General features: G+C 39.4%; 1 protein-coding gene across 14 annotated transcripts in view; it reads right to left on the reverse strand.

Annotated features, from left to right (window-relative positions):
- PHLDB2 (pleckstrin homology like domain family B member 2) overlaps window positions 1-14,323 on the reverse strand; it is a 208,185-nt gene that overhangs the window by 22,754 nt on the left and 171,108 nt on the right. For 6 of the 14 annotated variants that reach the window (XM_064495515.1, XM_064495534.1, XM_064495531.1 and 3 more), the window contains 7 exons: window positions 12,594-12,749; window positions 11,526-11,636; window positions 8,825-8,914; window positions 7,370-7,513; window positions 6,561-6,746; window positions 4,648-4,788; window positions 3,380-3,479 (listed from right to left, as the gene is read on the reverse strand). In XM_064495515.1, coding sequence (XP_064351585.1) covers window positions 3,380-3,479; window positions 4,648-4,788; window positions 6,561-6,746; window positions 7,370-7,513; window positions 8,825-8,914; window positions 11,526-11,636; window positions 12,594-12,749 — 928 coding nt within the window. The remainder of the gene's footprint in view (window positions 1-3,379; window positions 3,480-4,647; window positions 4,789-6,560; window positions 6,747-7,369; window positions 7,514-8,824; window positions 8,915-11,525; window positions 11,637-12,593; window positions 12,750-14,323) is intronic. The other 8 variants (XM_064495565.1, XM_064495550.1, XM_064495545.1 and 5 more) reach the window with 5 other exon arrangements.

Below are 14,323 nucleotides of genomic sequence, written 5' to 3' on the forward strand. Positions count from 1 at the left end.
ACAGGAAAACAGACACTTCAGCATGCAGTCGTTGACGGGGTTAGTCACAATACCAGCTTGATGAGGTAAGATGTTCACAGTTTTAGATTAAATCTGAGTTTATAGAGAAGAACTCAAGAAGTTAAAAAAACAAAAGTAAGCTTATGAAACATGCACACAGTCAAAAATGAGAAAACCTTTCGCACACATGGGTCAACTAGAAAACAGGGAGACTAAAGACAAGATTCTATCTATGAAACAGTTCTTTTTGCTGAGAGGACATTAACAGATAGTTTTTAAGAGCTAAGGTTTGCAACATGCCATTCAATTATTTGAAGCACAACCCATCAAACTTTACAAGTCAGTCCTGTAACATCCTCCGTCTCTATCACCCGGCCACATAAGAAGCGTCTTATTTATTCCAGCCAGACATCTAGACTGCTCTTCACTCTCTGCTGAATCTTTCCTATAAAACTGGCTTAAATGGAATGAACAAGTTGGAGCCTCCAAAATCCTTCCATCCTCCCATGTAGCCTCCTTATTTACACCTGGCCTTTATAAAGGAGAAACATCCTGTTTGACACTTAGCCGACATACATCACAAGGCCCGCTCTTTCTTCATCTAGATCCTGAGTCTTACAAAACAATGCTTCTGAAGCACTCGTGTTTCCTGCATGGTCTGACCTTGCAACAAAAAAACAAAACAAAGAGGGTCGTGCAGCTGCCCATGAATGCACGGCAGCTGCACCCAGCATTGTGTTTCTAGCAAATGTGCAACAATTTTCCTCTATTGTGTAAAAGGAATAATCATTAGACTGAAAAATACACCATTGTACAGTTTTAAATCTGATCACTTCTTAAAGGTGACTTGACAATGACCTTTCACTATTTGCTGGAAACAAAAACACCACACAGGGAGGTTGTCATACCTTTCTTGGACTTTCCTGCATTGAACAGAAGACAAAAGGACAAAGATTTCATTCATTCTAAAGCTTACAGAGGAATAGTTCACAAGTTGTACAAAAGCCAATAACCATTACAACTTTAAGAGCTGAGTTCCTGGGCTCTCTGCTTGAAACCTGCTCTCAGAGATCTTTGTCGGCAGGATCACGTTGTCAGTTCTACTAAAACAGTGCTGACAGAAGGAAGGCTGATACTTACACCATTGTCCTTGATGTGTCCATTACGAATAAGCAGCAAAAGAATAGTTCATTTAAGTTAATTGTGCAAGTCATAAAAATGGTTAAGATTTACTTCACTCGAGTTAATGAAAATGTGCAAGGTCCAGTTTGTTTCAAAAATGAAATTTTACTTGGCGTTTGCTAGTTGAATGAAGCCAACACGTGCTAGTGAAACAATTCCAAATGAAATTATCATTCATCTTTCTTGGTCCTTGTGGGCCAGCTGTATGGGCCTGGTAGAAAATCCCACCAATTTGATGGTCTGTTTTAACTCAAAAAACTGCAGTTCCCAACTGCTCCTCCTCTGGGTGGGGGAGTCAAGGGTGGCAGGCTGGCCTCACAAGATATTTACATCACATCCTCTTGGATCAACACATACATGATGGTTCTCTGTTTACTGGGGAGCTGTCTCATCAGCACCACATGGAACTCTTTAAGAGGAACACCACTTAGAGCTGCAGCAGGGAAAGACTGAGGCTGCAGACCTCTCAGATGGATAAAAGACCTACCAGTGAAGAACAGAGCACGAAAGCTAAGTCAAAGACAACAGATTTCCCAGAGGGTATGTCCGTCCCTAATGTGACCTAAGGAATTGGCTCAGTTTTTTCTTCATGAACCTAACATGAGGATTTCTATTATTTAAGGGAAAAACAAATTAGAAAAATAGAGATCAAACATCCCTTCTGTTTCACTACATCTCACAAGAATCTTTTTACATGATACTGTTAACAACTCGATTTTTACAAATCTATCCATTTGGTATAAAAGTCTAGTTTTTCTTACTCTCTAAGGAAATGCTTTCAACATAAATATGGCATAGTGGCTAACCCAAACTTTGTTGTCTTCAGCCAGAGGGAAAAAATTTACTTAAAAAGAAGTTTATAAATATCACAGAAGAATGCCTTAACAGAAAACAGACTTGACCCACAAGTGAACAGTTATAAATGAGAGCCAAAAAATAATCATTTGTTTATTATTTATAAACTGTAAGAGATATTTTTAGCTTATTAAGAAATTATGAAAAAATAAAGGAGAAGTTCACTCAAGTGTATTTTATTCAAATGTTAACACTGTGAACCTCTCACACGTTATAAACCACATGTATGAATACCATGGCCTCTGTTAGCTCTTAAATCCCTTCTGGTGATGATGAAAGCCTCACTCAAGTGACATATATATTCCACTTATCCACACACATATACACACCATTAATTATACGTACACTAATAATTACACATTATTTCTCATGGTATCAGTGATTACTCCCTGGTGACATTAGTAAAGAGGCCGAGCAGTCTGAGCTGAAACCCAGCCTGCTTAGAGGGAAGGGTATGAATCCCACTAACGAATGCGCTGAGAGGCCACTGCTGGCATCCCCATTCACATCCTGGGCAAACCTCCATCATTGCATTTACACAGTTTACTGAAATCGTATGTTTTGTGTCTCTCTTCCTCATGAGACTATAAGTATGTCAAGGGCAAAGATCATGTCATTTATGTGCACTCTTGCTATCTAGCACTGCGCTTGTTCAAAAGTCAGGGCCAATATAAATTGACCTAAACTTTACTATGTTAACACAATAAATCGAATCTTCTCAATGAGAACCTCACCTCTGGAATTGCATTATAGCATTTTCTTCTAGTCCCACAAAGACTACTTGAAAAATGCAATGTACTATTACAAAGAAATAGACTATGCTGAGAGTCCAAAACATCCACATAGAATGAAAGCTCAGTCCACATTAAAAGCCCTCTGGGAAGTTTGTCCTGGGCCACTGGTGCTCTGTGTCAGCTCAGTGAGCCTTTAGCAGGGGTGAAACAGAGTGGCTCAGCCACAAACCAGGGCAGTGACTCAGTTAAGTGCCCTGGGAATCTCTCAGGACGTCAGTGGTCTCTTTTTAGTTTCTCCCAATCAAATACAAAGGTTAGTAACTCTCTACGGGCCTTTCTTATCTGAGAATTCCATTGAATTTATAAAGTACAATGGGTATGTTTAAAATGTACCAGCCATGTGTGTATGTGGGAAAAATCATCTTAGGACAATAAGGAGTATATATATACACACACCCCTCCCTAAAGGGGATACATGAAGAATAAAGTTGAGGACAGTGGTTGATTCCCTCTCTAATGACCCCCAACTCTGCTCCGACTCACTCTCCCTAAGGAACTCTAGTGCTTGACAAAGGACATGACACTCGGTTTAAAAGGTACATACATACCTCTGAGCATCCTCCGAGATTCTGAGTCTTTGGTCATGGTTGCCAGGGAGTGGGGGAGCACGCTGCCACAGCTGTTGCTTTGTCCCAGGGGCAGGTGGCCCTGTGAAAACCAGGGAAATAATTCAGGCAAACAGCAGGCCCAGTGGTCCTTCCGGACATGGTCACATCGCTGTTTCCACAGCTCCTATCTTGGTACAGAGGGCAGGGAAGGTAAGGCTCTGCATCCCGTGTGTTGATGTCCCTCCCCAGGAGCTCCACAGCAGTCTCAACATCACAGCCATTCCTCCAGTGGCAGCAATTCCCAGACTGAAGACAGATGGGGAAAACACTGTCCAAAACCACCTTAGAGAACAACTCAAAGTCCTTCATGCATGAGGAGCAGAGGGCAGATGCGGGGTCAAGAATGCATGCACATCATGCACAAGGACAGAGAAGATCTACACTCATTACAAGGGCACCAATTTCCATCCACTCCTAGTTATCAAATGGGCTGACAACTGGAGAAACTTATTAATTATCCCTGTGGTTTCAGCAGTCTTTTAAAATAGCAAAATCCTTAGTGTAAAATATACCTGGAATGCCAGTTTATAAAATAGATGAAAACAAAGTTACTCTGATTAAGGGCAAGGGAAGGATCCCAGAGTATGTCCCACTCAGGACCTCCTTCTCAGTTTCCCTTCCCCTCTTCCTGCAATGACCCCTGGGCAAGTCAGCAGAACAGAAGTGAAGGCGACTCAGGCATCACACCTCAAGGGTTCACATTCTTGCGTCAGTGCCACCAGCTGAGGGCACGGGGGCCAGCCACGTGGCTTCTCTCCACCTGGGTTTACCCACGTGCATAATGGGGATGATAATAATTAGTACTTTCACTGCATAGTGCTGTTGGGTTTTAAAATGAAACAATCCACATAAAAGGCTTGGCCCAGTGTCAGGCTCAAAGAAATAACTCAGTAAGTATTTGTTGCTATTATTCCTGGAATCCAGGGCTTCTATCCTCCAATTTCCAGATCTGGGATGCAGCTATGGGAGTGTGTCACGGAAGTGAATGCTACTCACCACTGGACTGGGTAGGTGCTTTGGTACCAGAGTGTATAATTTCAAATGTCCTCTGAATGGGTAGGAAATGCAATTTAATTACGATGTCTGCCTAACAAGCAAACTTACTGGTTCATTATAGAGCATTTTCTTTAAGGGCCTTTGCACATCAGTCAACAAGAGGACAAATGGACTCAGTGAAGGTGAAGCCCGTGGTTCTCCCCATGTCCTACCTTCGGGGCGGTGCTCCTCCCCATAGTAGCACTGCTGAAATGTGGGGATATGGAAGGGGTGCTTTTCTTTCGAGGCAAAGTGTCACTCAGATAGAGGCCTTCTTGATGCTGTTTTTTCCTTTCTTCCAGACTTCTAAAGTGCTTTAAATGCAAATGTAAAGCAGAATAGCACAACTTGACTAACTGAAACAGGTCACTGAGGAAATTAGGAAGTATGCATTTACAAGGAAGCTTTGGAATTTTAACACAGAATTAAAAAAAATTATTCAGCTTGTACTCGTGTTCACTAAGAGACTTGGGCTAGCATTTGGTAAGATACATAGATACTGGAGGAGTCTACTACTGAACCTAGAAAAATTTTTTTTAAAAATCCACCTGTCCCTTTCACAGTAGTGCCTGCTGCCTTGGGGCCTCAGGACAACTTACAAATTATTATGATGGTTGCCATGTGGATGGCGGAACAGCCAGTGGACAAAGCAAGTAAGCAGTTTCTCCCCTTGTCTGTCTGGACAGTGCTGTGTGATGGCACAGATCCCAGTTTGAGGAGAACACGAAAAGGGAGAAGAAAGAAGACGGAGACAAAGAGTAAACAGGGAAGTTGCTTTAAAGTTGGAATCATTATCTCAATCACATAAACACACTCCAATCCACATAATGTTTCCATGTAAGGCATCCTTCTCGATTTAAAAAAGATCCTGGCCAAGAAGCCCCTATTGTAATCCCTCGCATTTAAAAATCCTCCTGTTGATGATTTTATTATTTTTTTTTCTTCAGATTCCTAAGGCAAAATTTTGGCCAACTTGAAACTTCTCCAAAGTTTTCTTGGCCTCCCCCAAAAATGTCTTTGATAGAAAAGTTACTTCTTAACTACAGATTCTTTCGGTTTGACCATTTTTATACCAAACTCAGGCTTTTGAAATATGTCACAATGAGTTCAAATCTGAGTTATCAAATTTACTATCAATCTTCAAACATGCCAATCATGAAGAATATCTGCATTTTAACTTTACAATTATCTATTTATACGTGATATTTATGAACCTAAAAGTTGTGAGGAGATACAGTCTTTTAACAGAAGGTAACAGATAGTGAGGGTTCCTGCAGGAAAGGTAAGGGCCGGGCATAGTAAACCAGGGGGCGCCTACTTTGGGGGGCTAATGACTGACCCCTGGGGCCAAATTCATATATGGATTTGATGATAGTTGAAAGGAGTCTTAAAACAGATTTTTTTTTTTTGAATACCCACACGTGAGTATGCACTGAATGCACTAAAAGGAGGTCAGCGTCTGGAATAATAAATTATTTACTTTAAAATGTTAAAACAGTTAAAAACTTATTGTTCTCTGGACCACATGCCCTGCTTGTGGTCTGACCCTGGACAAGCTACTTACCAACGCTGAGCCTCACTCAGTTCCCTAAACATCAATATGGAGATATTTTATACATCACGGGATTGTTGGAAGGAAGAAACTGGTAAAGGAAGACACTGGTAAAATGTTTTGCAAATTTTGACTCGTAGCAGAGGAATGCTGTCTATTATGGCTTCAATAATGTGTAAGGAAAATATTTTGTGTTGACACAGCAACTTTTTACACTGTGGATATTATGGAAATAATTATTATTTTGAAGAATATCCGAGGCAAGTTGCAGTATTTTGGTTGAATGGGATCTGAAGCATGAGGATGTGAAGCTAGGTCAAACATGCCAAACGCCAGGAGGGGACAATCAAAGTCTCAAACTTTCTAACAATCCCCACACTCTTAGGACATAATAAAAAATGTCCTTTAAAAAAAAGGAGTATGCACCTTGTTTTTTTAAAAAATACCTTTGGAAAAGTTGAAGAAGAGATTTCCCATAAGTAACTCTGTTGTGGAGATAACATTCCCACACTCTGACCACCAGCTCCTAATTACCTGCTGCTCCTGCTGCTGCTGCCTCCTGTGTTTCTTAGCTGGTAGAGGAGGAGGTGTGTCATTTAAAGGGGAAGGATCGACAGATGTAGCCACGACTTCAGGCCAAGAGGCTGATGGAGGTTGAGTGATAGGATGAGGAGAAAGGGTGGAAGGAAACATAAATCCAGAACAGACAGGTGATCTTTGCTTTATAGGAGAAAGAAAAAGTATATATGTGTCCATATGAAATGAAAGATTAAGACAAAGAAATGAAATTGATAATATGATTGTTCTGTTTTCTTAAATGTTACCCAAGAAGTCATAAATGATGGGCAGTATTTTTCAATTTAGCCTCTTGTTAAAATCCTACACTGTGAGCAACTTGAATCAGTACGAGGTGTTTTAATTTACTATTAACTGCCCCTGCCCACATGTTTTAAGGCAGCATAGCATTAAACAAACAAACAAAAAATCCATACTGCAAAACAAAACAGAAGACAAAATCAAACTGGAAAGATGATTCAAACCAACAATTTTAGAAAGGCTTTGTGGTTTCTAAGAAAACTAGGTTGGGCTAGAGTGCTGATATGTAGTTTCTTTTCTGAGCTTACTTCTCCTGGTGCTGCATACTCTGTACCAAGTTTCCTGGTTTCCAGGATCATTGGTAGAGCACTACCCCCGAATCGGTCTGTTTCTCAAACTCAGCATCACCCTGGCCCTCTGGTCAACCAGACATGTCCTTGTCTCCCACACCCTCGTTTTCAGGTAACCGTGGGTTAATTTCTGACATGAGAAAAGCAGTGAACAAATGAAATGGCATGCCAACACACCTCTTTATTTTGTGGCTGGCTGACCAGCACAGCTGTGGTAGGCCCAGTGGCAACAGCGTCAGCGTCAGCAGGGAACTGAGTGGAAGGGGAGAGATTCGTGGAATTGCCACATGGCTCATTAATTTCATTTACAATGATATAGCCCTAAAAGGAGGAATTCAGAAGTTAAACACAAGGAAAGCAAGAGCTGAGGCATGCAAGAGTATTAATGGTCCCAGTACAATGGAGTTAGCTCAGAGCGGCACAGCCTGGTCTCTGTGGTATTATCAAATGTTTCATTAAGGCAACATGAGCAATTAAAATGGATTTATGGTGCTTAATCTTGAAAATGAGATTTCAAACACTAAAAGTAAAATTTCAGGTGAAATCAAAATGACTCTATTGTAAATAGCTTTGATTTAAAAGTATCCATCAGTATCAGCATCCATTCCGTTGACTGAATAAGGTTGTTACTACACAGCATTTAAAACAATCGCAGGCAAAATAAATCCAAGATATAAAATCGACAACGCAATCACTCTCTAATTCAAGAGGCTTTTCCACAAATCTTTATTCCTAGATTCTCCCCTCTACTGCTCCCTGACAAATCAGACAGTGAAGAAATGTAGACTACTGGTTCTTGGGTTTTGCACTAAGATATTTATAAAACATGAATTTATTTGCCATGGAATCTAGCTTTTAGGCATCTCAACAAAATGAAAATTAAAAGGCCACTGTCCTCTTGTGAGTATTTCTACATCCAGCTAATTCTCTCCATCTCTCTTCATTTGTTTGAATCCAGGCCACCAGCATCTCTGGCCTATACTATCTCCATCACCGCCATACTGGTTTCCCGGCATCTCCTTCTTAAAATCCACAGAGCAGCCCAGAGTGATATTTAACAAATGGACCTCAGATAATGTCACCTTCCTGCTTAAAACCACTCAGTAGCTTCCCATCTACATAAAATAAACCATATTTCTTTAACATGACTCGCAAGACCCGGCCCCTGCCCACCTCGCTAACATAACCTTATTCCACCACAGTCCATTCACAACCACTCTTTATTTACTGAATCTGCCGGATCTGTGTTCTAAATAATGGAGAGAAACTATGAAACCTATGAAACCAAACAGTCTAATAAAGCTTTTGCAGAAATATTTCACGAAGTACTTCTGAGGCACACATTAGTTACAACTATTATGTGATGAGCATTTACTTCACTTACCTCACACACACACACACACACACACACACACACACACACACACACACAGTGTATCTGCATTAGACACAAAGATAATCCCTGAAATCCTCAAAGCATAAATAATGAAAGGCAGGAAGACCATCAAAGCATTGAGTGCTTTCATAAGTCATTTCTGTTAGTGTTTTTCCTAGTCAGTGAATCACATAGAACTGAGGTGCATCTCCTGACTTCTAAGGTGGTACCAGTGGACATATAAAATCATAGCTTACCTCTTTCAGAGTACTGGGGTTGACAGGAAACCCTTTCCCCCCTGAAAGGCTGGAGTACTTCTTTTCCAAATTACAAAGATTTTCCTTTTCCTGAAGGAACACAAAACCTATTAAGCTGACTCAACCTTGCATTTCCCTGACGACTACTGACTGAATATTTTACCACGTGACTTATTGACCCTTCTCATATCTTCTTTTGTGAAGTGTTTGTATTCAAGTCTTTTGTCTGATTTTTAAAAAATTTATTTATTGGTTGTTTATCTATTATTATTGAGTTGTAGTCGTTTCTCATATATTCTGGATACAAGTCCTTTGTCATTTCCTCTTTAAGAAATCCTTGCTTACCCCAAGGCCAAGAAGAAGCACTTGCACACTATATCTTTTAGAAAATTTATCATTTTAATTTTTATGTTTAGATCTAAAATCTGTCTTGAATTAATTTATATGTGTGGTGTGAGGATGAACGGTGTAGAGGTTCACTTTTTCCCATGTTTACCCACTTGATCCAGCACTTTCCTTTCCCTAGTGGATTGTCTTGGAGCCTGTCAAAAATCAATAAACAGTACATGTGGGGGTCTCTTTCTGGACTCTGTTCGTTTCCTCTTATCTATATGTTTATTTGTATACCAGCACCACACCATCTTAAACACTACAGCTTTAGAGTAAAACTTGAAGTCAAATAGTATAAATCCTGCAACTTTATTCTTCTTGCTCAAATTTGTTTTGGCTGTTTGATGCCTTTTACATTTTCATGTACAGTCTATTCTCATTATTTGCAGTAGCCATGTTGCCACGAACACTGAACTAGTGAATCCTGAACCACTGTTTCAAGGGGAAATACAGGGCTGGGTTCCTGTGGGCTTATAGTCACAGTATTTTCATCAATTGATCAACACATAACTTTGTTTTATGTGTGTTTCTGTTTAAAGACATCTTATTAACATAAAGTTGGCTCATTAACATTCAACTCATAGCCAACAGCACTATAATTCAAGCCTGAATGAAGCTTATCTAACACCTGTATTTTCTCCATAAGGCACATCAAGCCCTCCTGCTCTTAGGAACACCAGACAGTACTTTTGCAGTAGGCTTGTGAGCCATTTTAAATAGCAAAATCACTAACAAAAAACACAAAAAATGTGAAAACATGGCACTAAACCATCCACAAACAGAACACTTGTTTACAGAGCATTGCCCTGTTCAGCCTAAGCTGGTAACATGCATGTCCATCAAGTGACTCAAAACATTCACTGCTCTGTGCATGTCCATCAGTGACTGCATGACAAGTATTAATCTTATTTTAAGGTTACAAATAAACTTTAGTGAACAGGTGGACTCACAAATATGGACTCCACGAATAATGAAGAATGACTGTAAATTTCAGCGTCAACTTGTCAATTTCTTCAAAAACATCTATTAGGATTTTTACTGGAATAGAGATCATCTATAGGTCAACTTGGGGTAATAAAAATCTTAAGACTTACGAACCACAATTTTTACAGTAGAATCATATTTTATATATTTTAATGAGGACAGAGTATTCCTATTGTGTTCACCTATTTAAAAAAATTCATCATTGGAGACTTTTTCCCTTTTTACTAAAATTTCAAAACCTTCTGAAATACTGTGTGTTACACTATCTAATTTGAGTTGTGCCTTTGAATCTTGTGAGCAAAAGGTGATGGGGAGGCTAATGGCACCAGAGTTCACCCCCAGAGCTGAGCACAGGGCTGGAAAATACAGCTCCAATGGGAGATTTCTAGGTGCTGAAGAAGCAGGAGGAGGGGAGCTGTCAGGGGTCCCATGTGGGCTACAGAGGCACCCCAAGTGAACTCATCATTTTATATGAAGGACCAATCTCTTCTCTGTTCTCAACCCAAAAATGGCTAAGTAGCTACACTGGGAATGCTCCAACTACACTTCTAGGCGGGACCATGGGACAGCCTCATCCTTCATCCATCATTCTAGATTTGATCTTTCTCCTGCACTCCACTCTGGGCCGATCGCGTATTTTCATGATCCCAAGTGTCAAATTCCAGGTATTGATTGCGGGTAAGGCTCAGTCCTGAGACTAGCCCCATCAATTTTAATTTTTGTTGTCTTACTCCTGAAATTAGACCAGGGACTACATCAGAAAATTGGGCTGCAGGTTAGGCAAAGTCACTTTAGGTGCTGGACAGAAGGGGGCATAGTCTGTTTAATGAGAATGATCTTGCCACACATGGGGTTTCTACTTTGCCAATTAAGCCAAGCTAAATCCAATGTGGCATTCTCCGAGAAGACCCACATGCCGATAATTGGAGTTCAAAACTCCAGAGCAACTGAGCCAAAATGTTTGACAGCAGTAAAAAGAGCAGAATGCATTTTGCCTATTCAACAAAAAAAAATGAGCTTTTTTTAAAGAAGAAAATCAGAAGACAAACAGATTTTCCATAGTTTAGATTTTCACATTATGGAAGAAAAATGAAGAAAACATCTTTGCTTATTTTCTGAATTATAGTTAACCATTCACAGAGCATCAGCTTATTAATGCTCTTACTCATTATTATTTGGAGGATTAAATAAAAAAGTATATAGACAATCCTTCCTTAAATTAGAGCTCACTATTCTTTATTAAATGGCACTTGCCTTGATGGAGGCAACTTTCCCTGAGTTGGAGCCCATGTGTCACTGCAACCAGCACCGAAAAGGGAATACTTACCCTTTGCAGCATCATTAGCAGATTATTCTTTTCTTTCACAAAATGATCTTGTTCTCTCTGAGCCTGCTGGACAATGTGATTGGCTTGCTTTTTCAATGCAGAAATTTTTTCCTGGAGGAAAAAAGATGGCCATAGAAAGATGTACATTAGACATGAAAAGTTTTGTCAGACTGCCCTAGAAAAGGGAGGAAAAGTGTTTACAACTAGAAGAGCAGTGATCACATTTCCCTGATGGTGGCTAGGCAGTGATTACTACCCAGAGACAGTGAGGCAGTTTCTTTGAACTGCCAAGTTCAAGGCTTTTCTCTACCTAAGGTTAAGTGATTTAAAATCTATTTCAAGAACCCAGAAGTCAACAGGAAGTCTAGTTTTAGAATATAAATGAATTTTTGACATCATCTTGGGAGATGCCTCATGGGAAAAAAAACAATGGAATTTCTTATTTAAACCGAAAGTTTAAGTCACTTTCTCCATCTTTGTTTCCCTAGTTTTATCAGTTGAGTACAGAGCACTGGGGTGTGATTCTAAATTCTGGAACAAGAGCTGAATTTTGGGCTGGATATCTAGGTGCTAAGGGTTGGGTGGAAGCAGTAATCTGCACGGCATTACACGAGGCTATTTCTAGTAGTAACCAACTATCGGCAGGCTTTGAGAACTACTGAGCAACAGAAACAGAGACATTCCAAAAAGACTGCGCATAGAATTATTCCAAGTTTAGTTACCATGACTGCAAAGGCAAGTAATTTAAAACATATATCTAGATTTCCAATTTTCTCTACCTTGGTTTTCACATAAAAGAAAAAATTAGGTATTATTCATAAGTGCATCTACAGCATTAAGTAACAGTGACCGTAACACGTCTCAGTTTACCTAGTTCGCAGCACCACTCACACAGATGGCAGGCTCCGTAAGCTGCCAAATGTGGCATGTGATTGAACACACAAAGGTATTCAGGTAAAACAGATAACAGACAGAAGGACACACACTATCGCTATATAAACAATCGTATTGTCACGTAGTGAGGGGTGTAGTTTGACTTTGTCGCTGAAAGACACCTGGCAAAAGTACCTTTCTAGTAACAATGTTCCGCTGATACTCAGCCACTTCACGCAGGAGCTGTTGGGTCAGGTTCTCCTTTTCCTCATCTAGACGGCTCTCGCGCTCAAGCTGCTGGAATTCCAGGTCTTCAAAGTGTTTGCTTTCGACATCCAACAGATCGGCATCCTTTGGAGAAAAGGGAATGAAAACAAGACACTCCAGAATGGCTGCAGACTTCTTAATGTGAAGAAAAAATTATTAAAAGCAAAAAGTCCCAAAGTATCTTTCCAGTTACAACACTGACCAGGGTTAGAACATGATAATCCTCCCTTTGTAGTTAAACCCAAAACAGTGACTTAGAATGAAATAAGGGACTGGGGTGGTGGGGGCAGGGGGGAACAACGTTCATTTCACTGTTGGTTTTAGTTTGTTCTTTGGATGTTGGAATTCCTGCTTTAAATCTACCAGGTGGCTTTAAAATGGATTAAGAAGTATAAAATATTATAAGACCAAGGGTGTGACATAGTCTCTTGAATAAATTTCTACTTTCCACAATTTTTCAAATGAAATGAGACTTTAGTATAGAGATTAAATTCAAGATTCCAAAGTTGTTGACTATTTAAAAAAAAAAGGTTCAAAAGGTGGCATACGTAACAGCTCAGAGGTCTCTGAGAGGGAGACATGTGCCCCAAATGGCATACAACACAATCCACTGGGATGTGAGGGAGAAATATTAGACCTTCTTTATATTTATTTTTAGTTATTCTCTTCTTTTACAATTTCTCAATAAATGTTCTCTAATGTACATACAAGTAGAGTGTACATACAAGTAGAGTAGTATATGTACATTACTGAAAAATGAATATATATTTTTTGAGTAGGTATGCAATATGTATTATATATTTATAATATAATATGACCTATGTGTATATATATAGGCATGCATGCTCAAATAATGCTTTTGAAGGGAAAAGTCATCAAAAACATTTGAAGATTGGAATTCTTAAACTGGGCTTCCATGAATCCCTTAAAATTGTTGACCCATCTATTTACTAGAAAGAGTAGAACCACAGCGTTCATCAGGCACAAAGAGTGACTCAAAAGGTTAAGCCCTGCTATTTGAGGAACAATCTTCAGGACACTTAAGAACAAACAAATCATGAAAGTCAGATGGTCGACAATAGGCCTTCTTCAGCCCATGAGATGTCTGAAGGCAGGAATGAATCTGTATCTGTGCAGAGTGGTGCATGTTGTGTAAATTATTCTCCAATCTACTTAAAAAATAAAAAACACCTCCTTATTTTGGGAGCCTTTTTCAGAGCTATAAATGAGGTATGTATAGAAGATTTTTTAAAAAATCTAATTTGTAAATAATTGATGACCAAAAAGAAAAAGGCAGCTGGGCTATATGGCTCTCAGCTCTACGAAGGTAAAAGTGTCAGGGAATTTTTTTTTCAATCAACACATTAAATAAATGGATAAAGAAATATATGATAAATTGGATCTAAATAAGTGGGTAAAGAAATAAATGATAAATTAGAGCTCTATCTTTAAACACATCACTCCCTCCCCTAGTTTTTCATGTAAGTGATACAGTAAGTCTTTTAATCAAATGGAATACAGTTCTGTCTTCTGGAATGAATTTTATTCTGGGGATGATTCACAGGACTATTGGCTACCATGAAATTACAACCAACACTATAGCAACACGATTATTATGTCAACACAGTGGATTCTCAAGCTGAAGAAAATCTGAAAAA

Source organism: Camelus dromedarius, chromosome 2, assembly GCF_036321535.1.
Source record: "Camelus dromedarius isolate mCamDro1 chromosome 2, mCamDro1.pat, whole genome shotgun sequence".
NCBI classification, from domain to species: Eukaryota; Metazoa; Chordata; class Mammalia; order Artiodactyla; family Camelidae; genus Camelus; species Camelus dromedarius.